The sequence below is a fragment of the Megachile rotundata genome, chromosome 9, assembly GCF_050947335.1.
Source record: "Megachile rotundata isolate GNS110a chromosome 9, iyMegRotu1, whole genome shotgun sequence".
Lineage (NCBI taxonomy): Eukaryota > Metazoa > Arthropoda > Insecta > Hymenoptera > Megachilidae > Megachile > Megachile rotundata.
The window spans coordinates 5272747-5298474 of NC_134991.1; the positions used below are offsets into that span (position 1 = coordinate 5272747).

Consider the following 25728-nt stretch of genomic DNA (forward strand, 5'->3'; position numbering starts at 1 on the left):
CAGTATAAACTCGATAATGTTCCAATAAATCTTTCTTACCTAAGATAGTAAAAGACGTAATTGTAGAATCAATAGTAACATTAGATCCACTGAGAGTACTATTCGTAAAATCCAACGATCTTGTTTTATTCGTCTCTTCGCTAGTAGAGCGTTCTTGAAAATCAGTCGTTTCTTTGGACGAATTGTGTCGATCTCCCTGATTCTGTGATAGATTTCTAACGTTCTTCTCCATCTCCGCGAATCCTCGATCTTCCGTCAACGCCAAGTCGATGAGATCTTCCTCAAGATCTCTGGTGGTCGGTGCTCGAGTGGTACCATCATCGACCGTGTCGTTCTCAACGTAAACCCGCCGTTTCTTCATCTCCTCTTCAAACATCTCCTCGTACTCTTCTGTTCTATTCAACAACTCCATTTTGTCATTTCCAGTGTTCGATTCTTTTGAAGACGCGTCTATATCCTTCAGCGACATCGTCGAGCGAACATCCTCGATTTCAGAATTATCATTTCTTCGATCGCTGTCTCGATTTTCAGCAGAATTTCCTCTGGATTTCACCGGGTTGTGCTTGGTACTTGATTCGGGAATATAATAAACCTCTAAACCGATGTTGTCCGAGGTAGTTGCTTCCTTATTTTGATTTTTAGTGGAGCTCCAGTGGTTCTTAGACTCAGACCTCTCTGACCATTGCCTCTTCACATTTTTCAACGATTCCTCCACGTAATCGACGTTAGGCTTCATGGTCGTCACGTTTAGAACAGGGGTGAGCTTCACTGGATCACTGTGCTGCAGTCCAAACAAGGACTCGTCTAAGTCGTAGGGATCAACATCGATGAATATCCTTTCCTCGTCGGGTCCGAACGTTTCGTCCGGAATGGCGGTGTTGCGATACAAGGTATCCAAATTTTCTTCGACATTCTGGTACCTGAAGTCGGAACCCTTGTCAGGTATGGAGTGCTTCGTCGCGAGGATTTCCTTCCTCACGTCGTCTATGAATGACACCGGGGCTGTCCTATGGGACTTTTCGGCAGAGCCTTCGTTCTGGAAAGGCCAGTATTCCTGTTGCAAAAGATATAAAGAAATCAATTAGACCTGCATTTAATTTACAATTTTTATTTTAGACGAAGAAGAAATTAGCGGTTAATTCCGATTGTACCGTTGATCAGCTCTCACCTTTAAAGTCGATATAAAATAAGTCAAGTGCGGTACTAGAGTAGCGGCACCTGAGCTCGACGGTGCAGTAGATTCTACAGATTCGTGGTATCCTGGCTGATATATTAAAACCAAAAAATCCATCACCGTAAAAGTCCACGCAAGCAAGAAAGTAAAGAGTCATAGATAATTAGTTTCTCATGCGTTTGCATACAGAGTTCGAGTTGTTAATTTGACAGAGGTGAAACTTAAAACATGGACGTAACCTTACCTGATTAAGGGACGTGACAGTGTGTTCTCTTTGTATCATTGCCGGATCGGGTGTCGGGTTGAGTCTCTGCTTCTTCTGATTCGGTTTCTTCGTCGTTTTGCTGGGGTACGCTCTTTCGTGACTCAGATCCTCGCTGTCGATGGGAACAAATCGGTTTCCGTAAGCGGCTGCTAGAACATTCATTCAGTATCTTAATTAATCTATCACATTCGTGATTTGTGCTACCCTAGTACAGTGTGTGTTTTCGTATTTAGATCTTCTAAGGTGATTATTTTTATACCTGCACGGTCGGTGTACAGATTCTCGCCTGAGTTAGCTGGCGCTGAGTCTAAGTTCGCGTTTCGTTGTCGGTGGACGGAATTGCTCAGTCGTAGATATTCCTCGCTGCTAATTTGTTCCTTGGAATGAAATTTCACTATCAGCTGCGTTTCCGCGTGCGAGTTTCCTGCTGCAAAATACAAATTCCGTTAATTCCAAAATTAACTTGATCCTCCATATCAAGTCAATCCTTACTGATATTTCTTCGGTTCATCTAATTTACCTATGCACGCATAGAAGCCAGAGTCCGACGATGTTATGTCGTTTATCTTCAAAGCCCCCTTCCTGGTGATCTTATACTTCCTCGATTTCCTCAATTCTCTCTTGTCTTTGGTCCATATGATCTGCGCTCTGAAATCATTTTCCATAAAATTTATTAACATCGGTAAAATTTTACTGTTTCAATTTCCCGGAAAAACAAAGACTCACTTGTCGAATTTCTTGACGGGACAACGTATCTTAACGGAGGATGTGCCTTGGAACACTTTAGCAATGCCTCCTATTTTCAGATCCACTTTCGCGTTCAGGTCCGTCTGATTGTAGGTGGTGTTTTGGCTGGAAATAATCGGCAGGGAGCTAGCGTCCATGTCGTGGCACGGTATGGTGTTGCACGGCTTCTCCGAAGAAGGTCTCAGCGACGGGCATTCACGGTCCTCTCGACTTTGTTTGCGTCCCTGTGCCATTATTTGCTCGCAGGTCACTTTACGCTTCTTCACGCCTCCTCCACAGGTTTTCGAGCACTGAAAAGGACATCCTTTTTCATTAATATCGATTCAATTTGATTACGGCACGACTTCTCGAGGTCACGTAATAACGACAGTAAATCTTCTAACGCCCTAAATCTTCTTAATTCAATTAACGTGGAGCCAAGTTAATTGCAATAACCGTAGAATCAGGTGTCGATAGAGCGAATCGCACGGTTTAATTGAATAGAATCGAAATTACCTTGCCCCATTCACCGGTACTCCATTTGACCGGGCAGTCTAATACGTTGCAGTACTGTCTATCCGCCGGTGGAGGCTGTGGACACATGTTATTGGGCACAGTCTTACGTGTACCCCGTGTCACTTCATGTATGCAGGCGATGTCACGTGTTTGTATGCCGATTCCACATGGACTCATACACGAGGAAAATTCACTGAAATTCCATCTGAAACGGATCGCAATGATTGAATATTACGTGTATGTGCTCAGCATAACGTATGGTATGGTTAAATTAGATCTGGGTTAGGAAAGGATGCGTACAGAAGACAGAACGAAGTGTATGGCATTAGGATGAAAGGCATATGCAAAGGGAACCTATGGATTAGGATAGGATTAAGCAAATTAGAAGACAGCAAAGTGGGGTCAAGCCTGGGTTAGGTGGATAAGAAACGTTTACAAGAGACATGTATGAAATTAGAATGGGCTTATGTGAACGAGGAACATGTGATGTAATTATGTGATGTAGGAGACATGTTAGGCCTATGTGAATAATGTAGGAAACTATATCATTTCTGTGACTAAATTTGTTATAAAAATAACTAAAAGAGGAAGGAACTTGATAAGAGTGATAAAGTGAAGCTTCAGACATCAGCTTGCATTAGCTTGAATGGTTTAAAGTGTAGAAATTCTTGATGTAGGATACCTAGGTGGGCAAGGATGGTCGTTGCAGACTCTTATCCTGGCTTCCGGTTTCGTGTCGGAGCTGCAGAGAAAAGGCATCACGGTTTTGCCGCTGTCGTCTCGCACGCAATTTATTATCAATTCTTGAACACCTGAAACAGACATAATCATTCAATAACGCAAACCTTGATTTTATCCACTTATGAGAACTATTGTGATAACCTAGAATACACTAGATTTTTGATATCTACACATGCTGCTGAGTGCAAAACTTCTGTTATATATATCGGTACAATACAGAACCATGATTAGCTTTCCAGTATAATAGGATAATGATTCTAATCGATAGAATCAGAACATATGTCTCGATCAAAACGATTACGTTTGCATAAGTCGACGCGATTCATACGACTTTAATCTAGTAGCTGGATGCAATTCAATCGGCTGTAACTCGTCGCCGAGCACCGTTAATTGTACAATCGGGTTGAATTATCCCGGCTAATTAAGCGTTCTATGTGGAACGAAGCTAGATTCGTTCCGTTAATCCCTTCTGATCTGATCACCGATAATTCTCTGACTTATGTTTGCGGCTGATTAGCGTCGACTGAATACAGTATTTACGGAACACGGCTTCGGTTAGATAATACAATTTTATTAAACGATTCATCGGTGTTCAATTATTATTCCGATCCAAGCTTTTTTAAACAAGGCAGTCACTTCAACATGTTCGCTCGAGCTTCGAACACGGAACGCGTCACTTTCGTGGAGTTCCCCGTTTCCTCTCACGAATTTGCATTCAATTTCCATCGTGTGTTGCCTCCGTGAAATTTCAAGCATCTCAGTCTTGTGCCAGTTTTAACCGGGCCAATTCACAAAACACCCTTTACAATACAACCGCCTGTTCGCTTTAACACGCGTTTCATTTTCGTCGTCAGGAAGCATTCAATTATTAGGTCTAACTTCTGTTCGCGTGAAACTTGCTGCTAGTGGGCTTCGTAGGCGGTATTGGGCTTAGTAGGCGTTTTTAAGAAAAATTTGGTAATCTGGGGACTTGGGAGATGTGAGGACGTAGGAGGTGTAAGATTTGCTGATGTACGAATTTGGAGATATAAGTGCTTGAGACTGTGGAGATTCGGGATATATGAAGAGCATACAAGAATTTGAAGATGCAATTTAGGGACGTAGAGATTTAAGGATATGTGGATTTGTATACACGTGAAACTGGGAATGTAGGAATTTGAGGAGTTTGTGAAAAACTTGAAAAAAAAAAATTGCAAAGTTCAAAAGTTTGAAACCTAGGTAGCTCGTTAAATACTCCACTATTCATCCCCCCCCCCCCCCCCCCACTGTCCACATTAAACCTACATTAGCAAATATAAAACTCACCTCCCAAGCAAGTAGCACTGCAGGGTGTATACCCAGCCTCCTTCCATGAGAAGGTGGTTTGCACATCGCTTCCTGGAGCCACCTTAATTCCAGCATCGTAGCCACTTCCGCTGGAGCTACCCGCGGAGGATCTGTAGGTGTCCGTCAAGCTGGGTTCGGCGTATCCGCTGTCGCCCACTGTGTCGATGCCATAAGTTAAACTGTTCTCTATAACGCTGCAAGGTCCCATCACGCACTTCTCCGTCTCAATAGGCTTTGGTCCCGAGCATTGTCGATCTGGTAGATCAGCGATGGTTCGACTGAATTCGAGGAATATTTTACAACGGACTTCTCGCCGTCTGATGCCTTCGCCGCAGGAGACGCTGCACGGTGACCATTCCTCTGCGATGAACCTGAAGGGTCGTTTGTTCGATGATTCGTTCGGGTTGAAATGACTGCTTTTTTATGGGTGACTCGCGGTTTTGGGTTCTCTAGGATACTTCTTTTGTGTCGTTAGTGTGACCAATTCGCAGCCATTTGCAGAAAGGAATGGAAAAAGATGGAGTACTGGTTCAAATGACTCTAGACCTAGTTTAGGTAAAATCGACTGTTCTTTTTTTGAAAGAGCTGTTCTTTTTAAAGGTAACAAAGAAGTACATCTAACAAGTAAAAGCTTCTATCTTTCATGTCCAATTATATATTAGTGTTTCACGTGTTTCATTTTTGATCAAATAAGTGTGTCAATTCTGTCACTATGTCGAAATCGTTAATTCGGTTTAAGTCTAGTATTCTTTTATTTTGTCAATTAGATAATAATTACATAATAGTTAGATAATAGTTAGATAATAACTTCCAATTGTTTATGAACTTAATATCAATTTTACTAACCAAAAATTTTTGTAACCAGAAACAGAAGTAACGTCGCAAAAGTATAATGGATATCGAGTAAAACCGTACGTTTCATTTATCTCTTCTCGTTTATTCAACGCGATCCAATCGGACCCATTGAAGCTTATTCACGAGTGTCTATACTTGTTCAACCATCAATGACTTTCTTGCTGACAACGTTTTCAATTGACTTTCATCTAACGGGTCGCTTTGATCTATTTCGATTGTGCGCGTTCCGGTTCGATTAAATTGTGAACACAGCTCGTACGTTACACGCTCACAATAATTTTCGATTTTTCCGCACGAATAAAGTTCACCTTCTTTTTTTCTATACTTTTATTCATAACGTATCCGAAAATTGTGAGGAACTCCTCTCACGAGCTAGCGAGAGAGTGAAAGGATAGTTTTATGCTTTTCTCTAAATTATTCATGCTGAGCCTACGGGGATAAAAACGGAATAAAACAGAACCAAAAAGGAAGACATCGTGGAAAGAGGATGATACTCTACGCAGTATCATCGTCGTAATTCTACGCCTGTTCTACGGCATTCGTATTATGCGCTAATTAAATAACATGGTAAATCTTTTAATTTCCGTAAATTGTATTAGTAGCAAGAGGCAGGATAAAACTTTGTAAAAAAGTGGGAAGATTAAGCTTGTGGAATTTAAGTGAAAAAGATATTCGGGTGGGGAAACGTCAGTAGAAAATTGTACTGTGATCGCGTTTACCATGAAAAAAACATAAATTTCATTTTGTGTTCAAACGAATGCAAAAATGCATGATTTCATGCTGGAGTAGCGAAAAATTTTTGGACATGCTAATTGCTTCGATACGTGGTAACTTCTGTTTGTAGTCATTTCGAGATGTGATAGTTTCGACATGTGACAATTTTGGCGTGTGACGATGTGTGATAATTTTAGTGAGTGATAGCTTCGAGACGTACTAAGTTCGAACAAGTAGTACACATGGTAATACAGATAATCCTTGTGATAGTTTTGATAATACATAGTAATAAAATTCGTGGTACTGAATGGTCATAAGCATGGACACAATCAGTATGCATGAAAGTGCTCGACAAGATGGCGACCTAATGAAAGCCTAATGTCCCTTTTCTTTGCCAACATATTGTATTTAATTTTGACAACACGCGAAAGTAATGAGGTCCCTAAACACGAAGCGTCCTATTTATTCGACGCTAATGGACGAGATCAAATGGTTGTAAAACTCGCAGAAAAAAGAAAAAAAAAGTCGTTGAACTTCTCGGTGATTAAGAAGAGCATGCGAGGAATCTTGGAAACGGGCACACACGGTTATCAAGAGCAAGAGAGAGAGAAACGGTGGTCAACGAAATGGAAGTCAGAGAAAAATTCAGCATGGAAGAAGGATAAACGTTGGTGTGCTGTGTCCTAAAGCAAGAAACGTTGGTAGCTCTTGGGAGCAGCATTAGATGGGTCGCGGAGGTTGTTAAGATAGAGCAAGAAAGAAGTAAAGAAGAGAATAAGAGAAACTAGAACGAGACAGGGAAGAAGAAGAAAAATAAAGGGAAGATAGAGAGAGTAGAAGAGTTAAAGTGATAGAGAGTAGAAAGAGACACAGTAATGGGATACCTCAGATACAACCAGCCACAGGCAAAGTAGATCGTATATCTGTCGGGACAGACCAATTGACGTCAAGAAATGAATGCTCTTAAGACGAAACATTTTCTATCTAGTTTTGTTATTTCGTTAAAGGGGGTAAGGGTGCAACGAGAAGCTCTACGACACGTTCGTGTGTAAATCACGTAGTACGGAACATCTATAACCGATTTAGTGTGTCGCGTGTGTGAGTGCGTTTATCAATTTTTTTTCCAAAGTACTCACGTGGATTCCGAGGGTATCGGTTGGTCGATCAATTTCGCCGACATGGGAGGAGGAGGATACGGCTGCATCAACGGCTGCGTCATTTCCTCTCCATCTGAAAGAAAATTTTCTCTCCTTGGCCACAGGATCCTGTTCGATATACGCGTCGGCCATCGTTTCGCCTCGCACGCGAGAAATCGAACAACAGCTTTCTAGTGCTGAATCGGTGCCAGGCTCGAATAACAACGACCGGTGCATGGGAATGTAACTTATAAAACTTACATATTGGACAGGGGATGTTTGTTTTGCACTCCTGCTCGGTGTGCGGTCGTTCAGCTGGATCGCAATCCTTTGAGATGGAACCAACGGCGTCCCTGCACTCGATTGTCCTCGTTCTGACTCCGCTACCACAGGTCACAGAACACTATCGATCATACGGGAGAAAAATAAATTCTGACTCCGAATCGTTTTTAAATATTACATCGAATCATTGATTTTTAAACGGAGAAATTCTGGAGTGATTTCACGTAAAGGCAAACTTGTCTTATATTTATTTCAATAAATTCTCCATCTCTTTCCTTTATGGAAACAATGTTTGATATTTTCACTACAAAATGGCTATCATTTGTAATAGTCATTCAGAAATACACTAAAGTCAGAATGGCAAGTAATCCAAAATACTTGCATCGATTTACAACTCAAAGTTTGTAAATGTTCTCTACACAAAATGGCTGACTGTCATAGCAAACAATGATCGATTTGCAAACATACAAAAAAAGTATGACATAAAAATTCCACAAACTGGCGCTTATAATACATCAATTTAAAGCTTAAAGTTTCATTAAAATGATTACGTGAACGTTTCAAGAATGTTGACACAAAATGGCGGCTGGTCAGTTAGCTAACGATGGTCAATTTAGAAGCGTGTACAATTATTTTATATTTAGAAACATTTTATAGCAACAATATTAATTTACTCACATATCTTCGTAAAACTTTAAGCTTTAAATTGATATACTATAAATGTAATTTTATAGCCCTTTAATGTCATTAAATTTTATTAGATATACTTCAAATCGTAAGAAAAATAACTTCATATTTCTGAAATAAATGTTTATTATATTATAATTTTCGTATAGATTAAACCTAAACTAATTATTTGATGCAAATAAATGTTACCCTTACATGAAACACGTGAACAAAAAAGTTCCTCAAGTAAAACTCGATTAACTTATATCATGATGTTAGTATCATTTCTTTCGTTGCACAATATGCAGTGGTTCGATAAGACCTCGATTAATTAAAGTCAGCATGATCTCGTGCGAACTAAAAGCACGAAATAGGGAACGACTATCAAGTCTGAACAGTACTTCGGAGAATATGGAATGAAGTATGTATGTCGAAATTGAAGCAACATCCATGCAAACGCGAAGTTTCATTCCGCGTTCAGCTTCATTTTCGGCCTTTTATTTCGCCAAATGTGAACAGCTTTAGTTGGAACACGCTTTTCATGGCAAGAAGGGAATACGGGGCGAGATAATACCCCTGGTGCAGGATAAAGTCCATAGAAATAGGGGAAACGAGAAAACGCGAAGGAAAGGCAAAGCGAAGGAACAATAAAGTTTCGCGACGCTACTGTGGAATCTAATTTCGTATACTAACTGGTATTTGCAAGGTTTCGTATTAGCGTTCAAAAGATTTATAAGATTCCTCCAGAATGGCTTAAGGGGACAAACTTTGGAACTTTCAATTTCTGAATTTTTACGTATTAGGTCTATCGGAAAGTTCGGTCGCCTCGAGTACAAATAATTTCTCAAAAATTCACAAATTACTTTTTAGGTAGAGAATGATCCAACAATAAGAATTATATTGCTCGGAAATGAAAAATTTTCTTTCAATTAAAAAACTGGAACTTTAAATGTAATCTCACATGGTGCGTGTAACTTGAATTTTGTAATTAATTCCTAAAAAAGAGGAAAATAATTAGGAACTGTTGAAGCATCCGAAAGAATAATTTAACAATTAACACAGACTGCAGTGTCAACCACGACACGTGTACTTTCAATTCGAGGGAAGCATTGCCTTTTCAGAGGCGAGCCTCCATAGAATACATTATCACGGTCTGAAAAAGAAAAGCCAACCCTCAAAGGTACGTTGCAAAACATTTTTCAAGCTTCAAGAAGCGACTTTCCTGCTTCATTATCTGTCGAATGTGTGTGTCTCACGTACAGGCCGCGTGACATGCAGAAATATCGAACAAATTTCCTCTCAGCGTGTTGTAAATCCGGAAACAGAGCACAGAGACTGACCTCTTTGCTTCCTGTCACGGAAGACATGAAGTAATTACTTCCGTTGATCGCTTCTGACGTCGAGACTCTTCTTTTCTAGCCTTTTTATTACCCTTTTACTACGGTGGGACGCGTTAATACAAAGGTAACGGAATAAAAAGCAATCGAATGTGTGTACAAGCTGGAACAAATCGGAATTCTTTTGGAGAAAATGGCGAGAGTTTGCGCTTATGTCTGATGGTTCGGTAATGGTACGCTCGGTAATTGTCCGTTTGATAATTGTTCACTGATACCCCGAAAGCGGGGAATTATCAAGTGACTATATTTTTGATCCAAGAGCAACTCTCACCGTTAATTACACCTCATGCAATACTCCGAAAGCGGGAAATTACCGAGCGGCTATATTCTTGATCCAAGAGTAACTCTCACCGTTAATTACACCTCGTGCAATACCCTGAAAGCAGGGAATTACCGAGTGGCCATATTCTTGATCCAAGAGTAACTCTCATCGTTAATTACATCTCATGTAATACTCCGAAAACGGGGAATTACCGAGTGTCCATATTCTAGATCCCAGAGTAACTCTCACCGTTAATTACACCTCATTCAAAAAATAATATAATATACCATCTTGGATCACTTCGTATACCAACACGTAAAATCTCCGTTGTCCTAAATCCAACAGAAAGATCGGCAAGGTTGCTCGGAAGTTAGATCGAATTGATTAACACGACAGAGAGACGATTGAAATCCCGTCGACGTGCCGGCTTCCTTATTGCTCACTCTTCCATCCGAACCGATCAGATTCGCTTTTATGTCGAACCAAATCACGGGCGAATCTCAAGTGGCAGGTACCATTTTCAGCGGCCTGTTCCTCTTACAGAGAACGCGTCTTATTCCGGCACGGGTACCGTGGCCTCAAACTTCTCTCAGTCAGAATAAAGTCTGCTGATCGGCAAGAAGAGCTTGAAGCGGTTTTAGAGGAGCGAGCGAGAAGGAACGCGAACAAAAAGCCCGGATACCGAAGCTATCGTTCAAGACGTCGAAGGTGGAAAGGTGACATGAACGAGAAAAGCGGAAACCCACTCGACTTAGGCACTTTGCTCTCCCCTTTACTCCTTTCTATCTTCTGTTTGCCTCTATTCTATCGTTCTTACCCACTCTTTTTCTGCCTCTCTTTTTCCCTATTTATTCTCCCTTTTTTTTACGATCGCTTCTATTGAAATGGCTAAATAGAAACACTTCTCTGCAGCGAGTTCTTTGGGTCGATTAGAAGATTTTTTGGGTTTTTGATTATTTGAGAATTTTTTATGAAGTCTTTGGTTTCTTTGTAAGTCAGATACAATTTAGTAATGTCAGATATGATGAAGAGACACTTGGAAATGTGGGAGTGTATGAAGTTGTCTTCATTTAATATTCGTCTCTTTATCTAAATTCTTGCAGTCGTATCTCTTCTTTTCAAGGTTGCTTCTTTCACGGGTGCCAGTGATTTACCCTTTCCCTGCATTTATCTAGCGATACCCTCACTATTTTCGCTTTCATCCCCTTATACCCCTATTTTTTCCCTTTTATTCCACATTTTGCTTTCTTGTACCAAGATCTCGTTCCTTTTTTCCTCATCTCCCTCTGTTTTCCAACTTCCACTATCCCCAATGTATTCTCCCTCTTTCCTTAGAAGCTTCAAGGAGGTGGTCCGATATCGCGGGAGTGCTTTAAGGAGCCCTGTGCTTTCAGTTCAATATTTGCATGGCTCCTGAGTTCACAAAAGAGAGAAATCTATCAATTCCTGTCTTCCGGTGGTGGTGGTGGTAGGTGGTTTCCTATCTTTTTCTCTCTTTCTGTTCTTCGTTCCTCCGTGGCCCCGGATGAAATCATTACCGTGCTGACGGGTATAAGAGGGTCGTCTTTTATGTATCGCTAGCAAAAGGATACCGACGCCATCTCTTCGCTTCTGGCAGTCTGCACGGTTTCCTTCGTCAAGCATCGACCATTGTGTATCGATCAAGCACGAGATGAGCCGTAAATCATGTTGCACAACATCACGCTTACACGTGACTAGGGATGTTTTCGTATAATATTCGAAAGCGTGCTGTTTACCACCTTTGTTATCTAGAACCTGATTCTATGGTGGTTTTTAACTTTTAAACATTTTTTGGTAACCTGCTTTCATTTTATAAATTCTCTGATTTTTTTAATGTATAATTTTCAAGATATCTTAATCCTTTGCACTCGAAGGTAATTTACAAACAGCAGCTTTAAAACTCTGTTAAAAAGTTAAATGAATTCTCTTGAGGTTATTATTTCTTTACTAATAATTTCTACTATTGTTTCACTATGTTTATACGTCACACTTGTCATATTAAAAAATGCTTGTTTCAAATTATTGTATTAAAAAAAATGGTGATTGAGAGTCACCTCTCAAGCGCGAAGGGTTAATATCTTATTAGTATCTTTAACAACAGAGTAGATTACAAAGTTATTGTAAATATTTCTCACAGAAATATTATGTGTTTGATAGTAGAGAAAGAAAAGGTAAGAAAGTAATCTTGTGCGAAGCTCTAATATATTCTCTTTACGACTTCTTTATTTCGCGTAGCAAATGAGAAGACTGTTGCCCCTATTGACCGAGCAACAAAACGTCGTAAATCATACGAGCCCCTTTCTTCGTACGTGACTAGATTTTTCGCCCCATTGTGCGTAATAAAGCACCGACGTTCTCCGGTCAATTCTATCAAGAACATCTTACACATATTTTTTCTATTTTTCGTAATTTAACTCTTTTATTTCGAAACACAAAGGGTTTACTCCAAGAAACTTGAAGAAGCAATGTTTCATGCAGGGATCACATATTCCTGGACAGGATATCATTTATCACCTCGCAGTTTTACTCTTAATCCCTGGCAACGTTTAACACGTTGAGCCTCAGAAGACGGACACGTTACCATGTTTCTGATAAATATTCCGTATTCAAGATCTCTCGATATTCCGCGCAATCATTCCCGGTTCAAATATCCCTCGTCAGGGGAATAAGTTTGTCCATTTCCAATCATGCTCCTTTAACGTTCCATTTGCAACGAGAAACTCGTTTCTTCTCTATCGTTGCATCGGAGATGCGAATGTTAAAATATTCGCAAATGAAAACGAACGAATCCGCGATTCGTCGTTACGAAGGCGCATTATGAGTCCGCACGAACCGCGAAATATTGCCATGCTTTTTACGTATCGGGCTGTACCGGCAATAAATACCGTATCTAGGATGCGCGAGTGCATTTAACGGTGTCTCATGAATAAAGCATAACCCACGGGGGATCCGTTGATTTTTCCCGCGTTGCCTGACTAAAAGACGCAACCTTCTTCATCTACAACTTGTCCCTCATTGTTGTATCTCTTATTCGCAACTTTATATTCGTGGTTGCACCACGCAGTCACTCTACCGCATCTCCAAAAGACTTCTCCCTTCTCTTGTTTCGCGTTTGCCAGCTGAAATACGATGTTGTAAAATTTTATCGTCCTCAGAAGTTTCTTAGCGTTCCCAGTTTGTCTCTGAATATAAACGAAACGGTCTCTCGGTCGCGCGGGGTTACACCTTCAACTTACTTTAATTTCCTTCGCTGAAACACCATCGTACCCTGTTCTCGTCTCGATAATAATTTTCTTCCCTGGAACCAGTTACACGCTGCCTTTTTTTAAAACAATTGTTACTGAGCGTACTTGGCGGATTCAATTGAAAACTTTAGCGAGAATCAAATTATTTTACGGCACGTGATGCTATGTCTGATAAAATGCAAACCCTGCGTGCTGTACTTTAGGATTTTCTGAATCAATGGTACTAATTCACAAACTTACATATTTTGAAATTCTGAAATTTGGTGATTATTAAATTCTGAGTTGTTGAATTTACGCACCATAATTCCACGGTCCGTAATTTCCATGCGCCGTATTTCTACGCGTTGTATTTCTACGCCTCGAAATTTCTACGCGTCATAATTCCACGCTCCGTAATTTCCACGCGTTGAAATTTTCACGCGATGTATTTCTACGCGTCGAAATTTCTACGCGCCATAATTCCACGCTCTGTAGTTTCCACGCGTCGAAATTTTCACGCGTTATATTTCTATGCGCCATAATTCCGCGCGGCGTAATTTCCGTGCGCCATAATTCCACGCTCCGTAATTTCCGCGTGCCGTAATTCCCACGCGTTATAATTCCACGCTCCGTAATTTCCACACGTCCAAATTTCTACGCATTGTATTTCTACGCGTTGATATTTCTACGCGCCATAATTCCATATTTAAACTACTGAATATCGTGTTTCGACATCAATTCACTTTAATAGTTCAACATCGTAGATGTGTTAAATATTTTAGTATGATGACCTGTTCTACCTGTTACACAGTCATCTGCGTTAAAATAACTAATAAATAAATTATCTATTAAGTTGTGACCTATTGTCCCACAGAAAACAACAGTAATACACGTAGAATCGATCAAATTTAAGATTCAATAATTTTCACAGTAGTATGTAACTATAATAACCCGTTTTGAAAACTTCGTCGAGCCAATCCATTCCCAATGCACCGAGGTAGAACAGAATGGGAATGAAATCCAAGAGGCTGGAAGTAGACTTAAATTTCCATAAACGCATGAAATCGGACGTCCCCGAAACCAAATGTCTGGAATGTTTCCAGCAGATATCGCGCTTTTCAGGACACACTTGTCCGACCAGGCAAGAAATGGCACGGGGAAAAAGGGACGGGTACGGAAAAGAGTCGGTCATCGAGCATCGTGCCAAAACGAGTCCCTGTGAAACTCCCATAGGCGCCACTGTGTCGAGCATTCTGTTCGCATCCCTTGTATCTGAATCGCATTTATTTTACAACCGCGATCGAGAGGAATATCGATATATACGTGGCACAAATCAATACAGATGATATATTTCATAAAGACGAATAGATTGAAAATTTTGAAGCTTGAAAATCGAGGTTTTAGGAAATTTAGGAATTCGAAAATTGGGGCTCGACGATTGGCAGATTTGAGAAGCTGGGAATTGAAATACTTTGAAACGTGAAAATTTGTAAAATTGTAAATTTGAAAATTGAAAGAGTAGTAAACTTAACAATTTGTAAATTTGAAAATAGAAAGACTAGTAAATTAAAAAATTTGCAAATTTGAAAATAAAAAAAAAATTGTAAATCCAAAAATCGAGAAACCAAGTTTAAAAATTCGCAAACATACAAAGTTGAAAGCTAGAAAGTTTAAAAATTTGTAAATTCCGACCGTTCCTCAAAACGGAGGGCAAGTAACGCGTTGTATTTCACACAACGCTACATTCTTATGCAAAGTAAACTCGCCCTCTAGTATATACTTACGCAATGAATTCATCGAGATATTTTCCCCAATAATGGACTCTGGCGTGCTCTCGCTTTCTTTCTGTCTCTAGAAACCTCTTATCGTGTCAGTATTTTTTTCTCTCCTCAACTTCTTCCGCTTCAACCCTCCGCATCGATCACGTATTCCATTCTTTTTCTATCGCGTATACCCTTTGCACCCGTTATTAAAATTCCACGTTCGTCAACCATCCATATCGAATTACCTGTTACGACCACACAGTCTTTTGATTTCGCAGAATCCTCGCTTTCGTGTACTTGCATCCCTTGAACACAGTTTTATTGAAAATACAGGGTGTCTCACAATTAGTGGTCTTTGGAATGGGGGGTAGCCGATGTGATTCTGAAACTTCGTTTTTGGATTATTAAGGAATATAATTTTTCATTCCGTAATTTTCACGCGCCATAATTCCACGCGCCGTAATTTCCACGCGCTGTATTTTCACGCGCTGTAATTCCCAAGCGCCATAATTTCACGCGCCAAAATTTCTGCGCGCCGTAATTTTCACGCGCCATAACTCCACACTCCGTAATTTCCAAGTAATTTATATAAAGAAATATAAATATTTTTTGGCTCGGAGCTGTCGAACGCTTCGAACCTCATTTTTGCAAAGGGAAATCTTATTCAGAATCACGTCAGCAACCCGCCACTTCAGGGACCTAATTGTGAGATACCCTGTATAATTCCATGCTCCTATCATCGCTGTTATTTTTTTCGCCGTCTTTTTGATGCAGAAATGAAGGTCGTCTTTTTTCTAGAGGAAACTTGCGAGAAAGCGTGTCTATTTTTTCAGCGGAAGGCAGGGTGGGGTTGAAAGAAGGTCATGAGGACGTCAGGGCGAGGAGAGGTTTATTTGACGACTAAATTGTCCTGTTTGATGTCGGTGGCTTGGAACCTCCTCAAAGAACATCCACCGAGACGGGGGGATGAAACGGGAAATTTCACGTGGATTCTTCAGGAAGACGTAGCCACAATATGCGTTTATCGTCGGGAAGTTTCGACGTTTCGCGAAGGTGAAAATCTACCGTCATTCCTTTTGCGCGATCAAACGAGTTTCTCGCTTTTCCTCCGGAGTTATTGGGGGTGATTCGGGGTAACAGTTATGCTCGGTCGGGTTTCCTCGGTTTCGAGAAAATCCGATTTGTACGAATTTCTTGAGCCGGGCTGAAGAAGAAGTTCGTCGGCTTCGCTCGCGACGCTTTAGAGAGGCGCTAATGTCGTTAGAGAGAGGGACGAAAATATTTGAGCAAATTAAGCGCTTTCCGACCACTGAACTACGGTTGAGGATATGAAATTACTTGCGAGGAGGAAACTGTTTCACGTCTGGTTTCGTCGTTTCGAAGAACCTGAGTTTTGAAGGTCTATGAACGATGCTCTCTCGTCCTACCAGCCTCGTTATATTTCTCCTTCTTTTTCCCGGAAATTATTTAGCCTTTCAAACAGTTAATTAGATTTTTAGTCGGGCACTAATTATTTTTAAATTAGAACTTAGTGTTTAATTAAATTTTCTTTGATTAAATTTCAGTTTCCATGACGTCAAAGAGCTTTTTTGATCTCCTCTCGGAAGTTTCTTCGATGTATTCACCCTACTATCATAGATACAAAAATTCAACCATTCGCAGAAATTCCGCGCATCGTTAAGCACATTCCAACTTCACCGCGTGGAAATTATTTATTACGCCAAACCACTAATTCCACATGTTTCCAGATACGCGATAAAAACTTCTTTATCGTAGGCATTAGGAGAAAATTTCTCGGCGATATCCGTCTAAATGTTCCGTAACGAATGTAAAATTGTCGAGGAATCATGAATTTTGTTACCGACGATTCGAGATGCAAGAAATGAAAGAAACGCAAAATTGCATTCCCGTGGTCGACTCGGGTCAACGTTAAACCGTCGCGAAAACGCGATAACATAACATCCGGCTCGCACAAAGCAAATTGTAGAACGAGTTTCATTTCCCTTTGCAACAATCAGCTCGATCTGTTTACTGTTCCCGGAGGAAATCCGATTTCCTGATACGAATAGACAGATGTAACCGGGATAGGAGAAAGGTTACACGTTCGTTCGCCTCATCCATGAAGCCCGTTAACGTCCTTTTAACAGACAAAAGGTTCGTCTAACTCGCCTAACGACGTTAAGCCGTCGGGTAGACGTTATTCCTCATCGTTTATACAATGCAAAATTGTATACGTTTGACCTGAATTTCTGAGATACTAAATGTTATTAATTCCTTTTTTGCACACTTATTTGCGAGATACGAAATTTTTCGGATAAAATGTAGTCGGACATCCGTGATAAAAGGTGTACAAATTATACATATTTCTCTGTAATATGCAAATAAGTTTGAACCGGTGAGTTCGCGCGATATAAAAATTCACCGCATTAAATTGTAGCCGATCTACGGCCAGAAATATCTATTCCACTTCATAAACTTTCGAGCTTTATAAAATTTTTATAAAATTTCCAAGTTACGAAAATTCACAAAATATTTAAGCTCTCGCATTTACGAATTTATAAAATTTTTCCAACTTGGAAAATAAATTCTCAGGAGATAAAATTGGAAGCTAACAAAAATTGTCCTCCAGGAGGAAATTTGTAGCGTTAACGTGTTCCTCGACTTAACGAGCGCTCTTTCGCCAAAGTACTCATTTAAAAGGATAATAAATACCGGCCTAATTCCTCGACGCTCGAAATATCATCACACTAGGTGGCAATAAATACTCCTTTTCCCTGGCATCTCGTAAAGCTTCTAAATTCCAGCGCCAAGCGAATGACTCTCGTCTGTCTGCGCGTCCCCATTTTGCATGTTTACGGGTCGCATAAGGGTCGTACTTCCGGTATATACCTGAGATTGTCTTGTACTCACCTCGCTCCATTTATTGGTCTCCCACATGGGGCAGGAGATGGTGTTACAAGTCTCTTGGTTCCGCGGCTTATGCGTGTTGCTGCATTTATGATCGGGTAGCTGCAATCATCAGACATTACGTGAGTATTCATACAAAAATTTATCGAATATGAGCTTATGGTTTCTTACACCTATTTACATTTTATGGACGAACGTTATTACTTGTTTATATTAAGTGTTGAAGGGATGTACTTTAAATAAAAAAAATTTTGGTAAAATAATTAATTATTTTCTTTTTATTTTTCCGACATACTGTGTATATGTTCCCCTAAAACATCCCCTATTATCGGCAAGCATGCGTTTGAAACCGGCATAGAAGAGGAAGAAGATTCGTGATGTCACGAGAGCGTATGTATACCGAATGTACATGTGTTCTTCGGGTACTCGTCTCGGATGAGAGGATTTTACGGTGGTTGACGGAGAACCGCGACCGACGACCCTTCCAGTTTAAACGAACCGAACTGGGTTAGGGTTCGTGGGTTCTGCGAGGTTGTCGTAGGCCCCGGTCGTATATGTATCTGTAGGACGGTTCTAGAGACACGAGTGCATCGCAAAGTCTCAAAGTCGAAGGAAATTATTAACCCATTTATGCAACGACGTAACCGTGTAAATTTGCTCGTTCGTCGTTAATGTGCGAAAATTTCTGTTAAAAGAGAACCGAGTCTTTTCGAGCTTCGTGAAATATATACTCGGGAAAGACTGTTTTTTCGTAAATGAAACGGGGTAGGTATTGTTTCGTAAACGTATTTTTGCCTCGAGTTACGGCCGCCATTTTCTGAAACTGCTTCGTATGATACATAATACTGTATCGAACAGTGATATAAAGTTGAGTGGCAATGTTCTTTTATTTCTCCTTGAAAGGAAATCGAGAAACAATTTTCAACGAGTGGAGGTGTGTGTTTATTATCGAAACGCTGTCATTAAAATTCAAGGATGTGTACTTAAGTTATATGTTTTATTGATTACCTTGGTAGTCTCGTTGCCACTTTCTTCGGTGCAGAAAACTGTTCTGGTCCTCGAACCACCTCCGCAGCTGGCACTACACATGCTCCAATCACCAGCCACCCATCTATAACCATAAACATACGAATAAAATGCAAACTGGTAAATAATAGTATACGTTAAATATACTACATGTATATACTAGTAATAGTACATGTTAAATATACTATTATATTTAATAATAAATATCAGTAAAATTTCGAATTTATCCTAAAACCACCGTTTCTGATAGATCCGATATTAGCATTTCCCTCGACGCAAAATCATGTATTTTGACAGACTAATTGCAGATATTTTCAAATCTGCACGCTCCAGAAATCCAAATTACACGGATACTGGGAGAATCACGAAACCGCTCAAAAGGGTTCGGAACCACGAATTAAAATCGAGAGCGTTCCTTTCATCGAGACTCTCTTCAGCCTGAAGCCATCTTTGGTAGCGCGATCAGATTCCCAGATTTTTATCATCGAAAAAGCACTCGTACAATTTTACATCAAAGGCAATACCACTCTTGACTTACGTTTGAAAATTCGAATTTTTAACAGGTGGATGTTCAATTTTTTATTTATTTTGTATAAATGAAATTGAAGATTTCTCAAACTTTCAATTATCATTGATCTTACAATATATTATTTTTACCCCTCTACTTTCGAAAAGCGATAATCAGTTTTATACAATAATTATAAATAAATATTTTTCAACTAAATTTATACTGTAAACTATGTTATATAAGTGATGTTTAAATACAGATAACAATGGCAATTAATAATAAAAAAATAACAACCAAAAAATTCATCAAACATTTCATCTAAAAAGTTTCCGATTTGCAATCCATCAACGACAAAAATGGTTTAAAGTGCAAAGGGTTGATACTGTAATTAAAATTGTCAAGTATCAGAACTCTGAAACAACGGAGACTTTTTCAATTTCCCTCGCATTTTGTTATTTGTCAGGCGAAAGTGTTTGCGGGTCGTCAGACGAGTCGATCGATCGGATGGTAGCTCGAAACTTTTGCTGGTTGCCCGTTGTTCTCGTGCCCGTGTAACACGTGTAGGGGTGTCTCGATACGTCCGGCCAGTGTGCCGATTATTTTCCTCCCCGTTGTCCCGGTGTAAAAGCCACCCTAATGGCAGGAAAGCAGACGCTCAATGGCCGTGTCCCGTTCGATGAACTCCATCCGTTCCTATTCTCTTCTACTCACAGCAATTTTTTCGCGGAGGCTCATTTGCTGCACAAGATAATTGGGATAGATCGATCTGACGGTAAAAATTTTGCTGCACGAAACGCGGAGAACTTTAAATTAAACTGGGTATCATAACAACAGCGTTGTCTTTAAAAGATTACAAAAGAATATAAAGTTGAATATTTTCACTTCTGTTATCAATGCGTGGTAATTCGACGCGTGGTAATTCGGTGCGTAGAGATTCGACGCGTGGTGACTCGACGCTTGGTAATTCCACGTATGGTAATTCGGCGCGTAGAGATTCGACGCGTGGTAATTCGATACGTGGTAATTCGACACGTGGTAATTCGACACGTGGTAATTCGATACATGGTAATTCGATACGTGGTAATTCGACGTGTGGTAATTCAAAATTTCCATTTTCAGTGTACTTCGAGTGATCTGTCCTTATGTGATCCTTGGGTTATGAATTATATGGCGAGCTGAGAGTACAGTCGGTTCGACGATCGATCTCTCGAGCCGGATCGCGAGATTAATCGTCAAATGTCCCGGAAAACGCTTAATAGAATTTAATTGAGCCTGTATCCGTGACACGACACGGAATAATAGCCGGTGAAGTATTCAGTAGCTTAATACACAGTTGCGGGTAGGCGGCGGTTTAGGAATCCCTGTATTCCTGGGGGATATGGCTGAAACGCGTCGACCACTTGGCCAAACCCGAACCGAATTAAACTAAATTCTCGACCTGGCCAATTAGCACCAATTTAACGTTGACGAGGCCCCACTCCACGGCCTGAGATTTATTAATCACCGGCACCGTAGTAGTCGTTAACCTAGCAATCGTTACGTTCAAATTTCTCCTTTTTCCCCTTTTTACCTTTTACAGAGTCGAAACGCCACCGATCGATCGCGTTCCTTCGTTTTTGCAGCACAAATATTCGTGATTAACGAAGAACGTCGGTCGTTAAATTATTCATGGTCCAATTACGACGATTGTGCCAGTGTAACCTTATTTCGCTCGGCGTATTTTTTTCTTATCGAGTACTTTGAGTCCTTCGGTATGACTCTTTCCCTTGCTACTTTATCGGAGAGCCAACAGGACTCTCCGGTGACATTTTCGAAATGAGATTCCGAGATGACGTTCGAGAACTGTTTAACCTTTCGCAGTTCTCTGTTGCAAAGGTTTAAGTAATTAATTAGGTCCTCGATTCGATTGGACGCCAATTAAAATTGGCATTTTATTCATTATCAAATCAAGAATTAAATTATAACTACTGATTGCATGATTCTATAATTCAAAGTTAATGTAGGCATTTTAATGAGATGTGAAATTAAAGATTGTATCGACAGATCATGTTTAATTGAAGTCTTCCTGATTAAGAATAACAATTTAATTTCCGATTCCATCGTGCTTAATCTATTTTCATACACAATTTATACAATTGAATCACATACATATTATCCGGTATAATAAATATAAACAAATATCGAAAGATAAATATTCTCTTATAAAAACAAGACATTCGAACGAACGCTGATAGAGTTTATGTGGAGTGGTCAGACAAACAGACAGAATAAACTGGTGAAACCGAAAGTCAAATTTAGCGAAGATAAACGTCGATCGAGGATCGTTTCGTGGACATCGAACCATAATCTCGATCACAATGGAACAGGTTCAATATACATGCGCCTCTGCACGGTCTCAACGACGTGCTATGTTTTCAAGCGCGGCTGTATATTCGGTAAGAATGGTTCACGGCGAGTTTTTGTCCAAACTTCGTCGCCGACATAATGTCTGCTCGTCCGTGGAACGATTCTCATCGGGAGCGAGCTTTAAAGCGTCTCTTTTTATCCCTCTTTTCCTTTATCCGGACAAAGAACGAGCCATATCGTTTCGAGAACTAAGATTGTTTCTTCGAAAAAATATCCTCGGGACGTTTCCTTTCCATTTCGTTATTCCGTCCGATCGTTACGCTTTATCGCCAACAGACTAGTACAGGAATATTCGTGATAAAGGTAAAAAGTGATTTTGCTTTTGAGTGGTTTACTTTTTTGTTGATTCGAATGGTAATGTGTGCGAGGTGACTCGGTGCGTGAGGATTTAATTAGGGGCGATGTACTGTGCGTGGTGATTCCACGCGTGGAGATCCAATGCGTGGTAATTCGACGCGTAGTAATTCAACGCGTGATGATTCGACGTATGGTGATTCGATGCGTGATAATTCAACGCGTGGTAATCCGACGCGTGGTAATTCAACGCGTGGTATTTCCACGCGTGGAGATCCAATGCGTTGTAATTCGACGCGTGGTAATTCAACGCGTGGTATTTCCACGCGTGGAGATCCAATGCGTTGTAATTCGACGCGTGGTAATTCAACGCGTGGTGATTCGACGCGTGGTAATTCGATATGTGGTAATTCGACGCGTTGTAATCCGACGCGTGGTAATTCGCCGGGTGGTAATTCGATGCGTGGTAATTCGACGCGTGGTAACCTCCTCTATGAACCACACAACGAACAATTTTCACGATAGAACAATACAAGTAGTTACAATGCGTCCGTCTATTACAGTCAATGTCACATGACGAAGAAATAACCTTATTGCACACAGAAAGGATTCTGCAGATCCAGAATCTTATTCCCCATCGCCGATAAATTATCACGAATTTCAGTATTACGGGAGCAGTACAAGGCTGAAAACATGTACACCGTAGTAACAGAGAATAAAGTGTCTTGTATCTTCTTTACTCGGGTCGTATAGTCGGACTGCAACGGCGTAACAAACATCTTCTCGAAGCAGTCAGTTGTTTCGAGCGAGCATAAAAGTCGAATTCCTTTAAATAACTTTTTCACTGGTCCTTGACAAGATCCAAAGATACTTTAACTTGGCAGTGGTAGGTATTTTATGGGTGACATATCTGGCGAAGTTACTCTCGCGATCGTTCTGATCGTACCCAGCGAAGAAGAACAAAAGAAGAAGAATTTATCCGTGAGTCCAAAGAAAAAAAACAGACGTATCACTGAACGAATTGTTTGTCCAAGAGTCAGTCAGCGCATTCTCGTATCTTCGGGCTGTTCGAGCATGTTTTTTCGGTAACGTTTTCTTCGCGAATCGACGTCGCGATAAAAAATGAAAAATGCTCGATGAGGAGCGACGCCCTCGGATGAAGGATCGAGGGTAAGAGCGCGAATGGTGGTTGATGCAACCGTTTCCTGGATGCTTTTTACCGGGGGCTTAATGAAGAACGACGAGCGAGAGGAAAATGATGTTGAAATTTCGATAAAGGCAGAGAATAACACGATAACGGAATCGATATGCGATTCCCATTCCACGATTAATTGATATTCGATATCTTTATGTAGAACGTGCATCAGCAGATTTTAATAGGAATGTTTTTTTTTTAAGTAAAAACAAGCTATTGATTTTTAAGTGATTAGGAAGATATCTTGGTGTGTCGTTTGTTTTTTGATTACAATTTGAAAGGTGTAGGAGGAAATTATGTTTGGGAGTGTTTCAGATGTAGTTTCTAAATTACCACGCGTTGAATTACCACGTATCGGAATACCACGCGTCGAATTACCACGCGTCGAATTACCACGCGTCGAATTACCACGCGTCGAATTACCACGCGTCGAATTACCACGCGTCGAATTACCACGCGTCGAATTACCACGCGTCGAATTACCACGTATCGAATTACCACGTATCGAATTACCACGTATCGAATTACCACGCGTCGAATTACTGCGCGTCGAACTACCAAGCGTCGAATTACCACGCGTCGTATCTCTACGCGTCGAATCACCGCGCGTTGAATGTCACCATACGTCGAATCACCACGCGTCGTGATTCTGAGTAAGGTTCGTATATTCCTATCTTCTTAATACCTACATCCTCAGTATGTTACTCATCATATAACGATTCTCTCAAAAAATAAAATTCAAGTCCAAAAAACTGTATAGCCCTCCAATTCTCTCTACATCCCTCAAGCACCCAGACCACTTACCGGCATCAGAACCCCGAAATGCATCGCAGACACTTAAATAATGTGGCTGGCAGGAACGAGTGACCCCTTTTCGATATTCAAGCGCGTTCTCGCGGCCAAAGTGTTCGCAATCGGCGCTTTCCACGGTTTCCAGCGACAGAAAGAGAGAGAGGGTGTATGTGCGCGTCTCTCTCTTTCCGTGGAAGGGATCGGGGCTTGTTTTTCCAGGTCTCTTTCAGAAAGAGGCCCGGCGGGCTTTTGCTCTTTCCCTCTCGTCCCGCCGACTAATGGCCGTTCAGTTCGCTTGAAAGCTCCGGCCCATCGTGTTCAACCAAGCTCGTATTGCGAAGCCCGTTCTCGGCCAACGTGTATCCATTTCTCTGACGATTTCGTGCACACCGAGGCTCGCCTTGTAACAATAATCAGGGCTGCCTGCTCGTCCGCTTTGTCCGCGCGAGGAAATTGGTCAGGGAAGATTGGCCGGCGTTAATCCCGGAAGTGGGAGTTTCGATTCTGTATCGCTGGAAAATGCCGGAATTTCGCGGCGGCTACAAGTGCTGCCGATCGTGGAAAACGAGACTGTGGATCCGAAATGTCTTCACAATTTTTGGTTCGATGAGTAAAACTGCAATTAACTTGAAATGTGTAACTTGAAATGTTTGAAGATAGTTTTTTAAATACGGAAGAGGTCACTGAAGTGTAAGAGTAAAATATTGCGTCTTGAACATAAATTATAAACATAAGTGAATAGAAAGCTAGAAGCTGAATTAGCAGAACTATCAGTGAACCTAACAGTTTAAATTCGTGAAAGCGTTGTAAACGCTGATTATTATTACTACTATCAGTCAGCTCTCGAAAGCAATGTAATTGGTAACGAATAAAAAGGCTCCTCGAAAATGAATGAACTTCAAAGCAGCTAAATCACAATGTACATTGTGACGGTACAGCAATCAATCACGAGCAGAAGTAAATTCACATCCCTTTTTCATCGACATCAAGGGACACCGAGCAGGAAATCCAGACCACGGGCGTCAATGTCGTTCCCAGATGAAGTCGAATTTTTATCACGAACCTGTACAAACACGCGATCCAGAGCGCGTGCAGAAATCCGCGAACAATCCGTCAAACGACACCGGCTTTTGTGCAAACGTGTGCCACGTATTTCGTGTGCCAACGTAACCATCCGTTCGAGTTTGATACGCGAAATCCGTGTCGGAAACGCAGCTAACGTTCTTTGATGCGGATACTGCACACGCAGGCTCGTCATTCAGAAGGTATATACTCACTTTGCTGTGCACGGGTGCGTGTTGCACGGCATCAGGGTCTTTTCTGGCCTATTGTCCGGATCGCAATAGCTATCGTCTACCACGTTGTCGTCCGGCCCGATGGACTTGCATACCGCCATTGCTATCTTGAAACCTGCCGAAAAGAGTATTGTACGTTTATATTAGGATATTATTAGAGATCTCTATGTCTTATGACATATGAGGAGAAATAATATGGAGATTCGAAAATTAGAGGAGTGGATGGTATAGGGATCG

General features: G+C 40.8%; 1 protein-coding gene across 5 annotated transcripts in view; it reads right to left on the minus strand.

The window, feature by feature from the left end:
- nolo (ADAMTS-like no long nerve cord) overlaps positions 1-25728 on the minus strand; it is a 258541-nt gene that overhangs the window by 3602 nt on the left and 229211 nt on the right. For 3 of the 5 annotated variants that reach the window (XM_012292449.2, XM_076535634.1, XM_076535636.1), the window contains exons 7-20: positions 25474-25606; positions 18984-19086; positions 17979-18077; positions 7715-7856; positions 7454-7547; positions 4728-5119; positions 3364-3493; positions 2682-2886; positions 2166-2476; positions 1960-2087; positions 1699-1866; positions 1419-1588; positions 1169-1264; positions 40-1054 (exon numbers count right to left, since the gene is read on the minus strand). In XM_012292449.2, the coding sequence (XP_012147839.2) occupies positions 40-1054; positions 1169-1264; positions 1419-1588; positions 1699-1866; positions 1960-2087; positions 2166-2476; positions 2682-2886; positions 3364-3493; positions 4728-5119; positions 7454-7547; positions 7715-7856; positions 17979-18077; positions 18984-19086; positions 25474-25606 (3186 nt within the window). The remainder of the gene's footprint in view (positions 1-39; positions 1055-1168; positions 1265-1418; positions 1589-1698; positions 1867-1959; positions 2088-2165; positions 2477-2681; positions 2887-3363; positions 3494-4727; positions 5120-7453; positions 7548-7714; positions 7857-17978; positions 18078-18983; positions 19087-25473; positions 25607-25728) is intronic. The other 2 variants (XM_076535635.1, XM_076535637.1) reach the window with 2 other exon arrangements.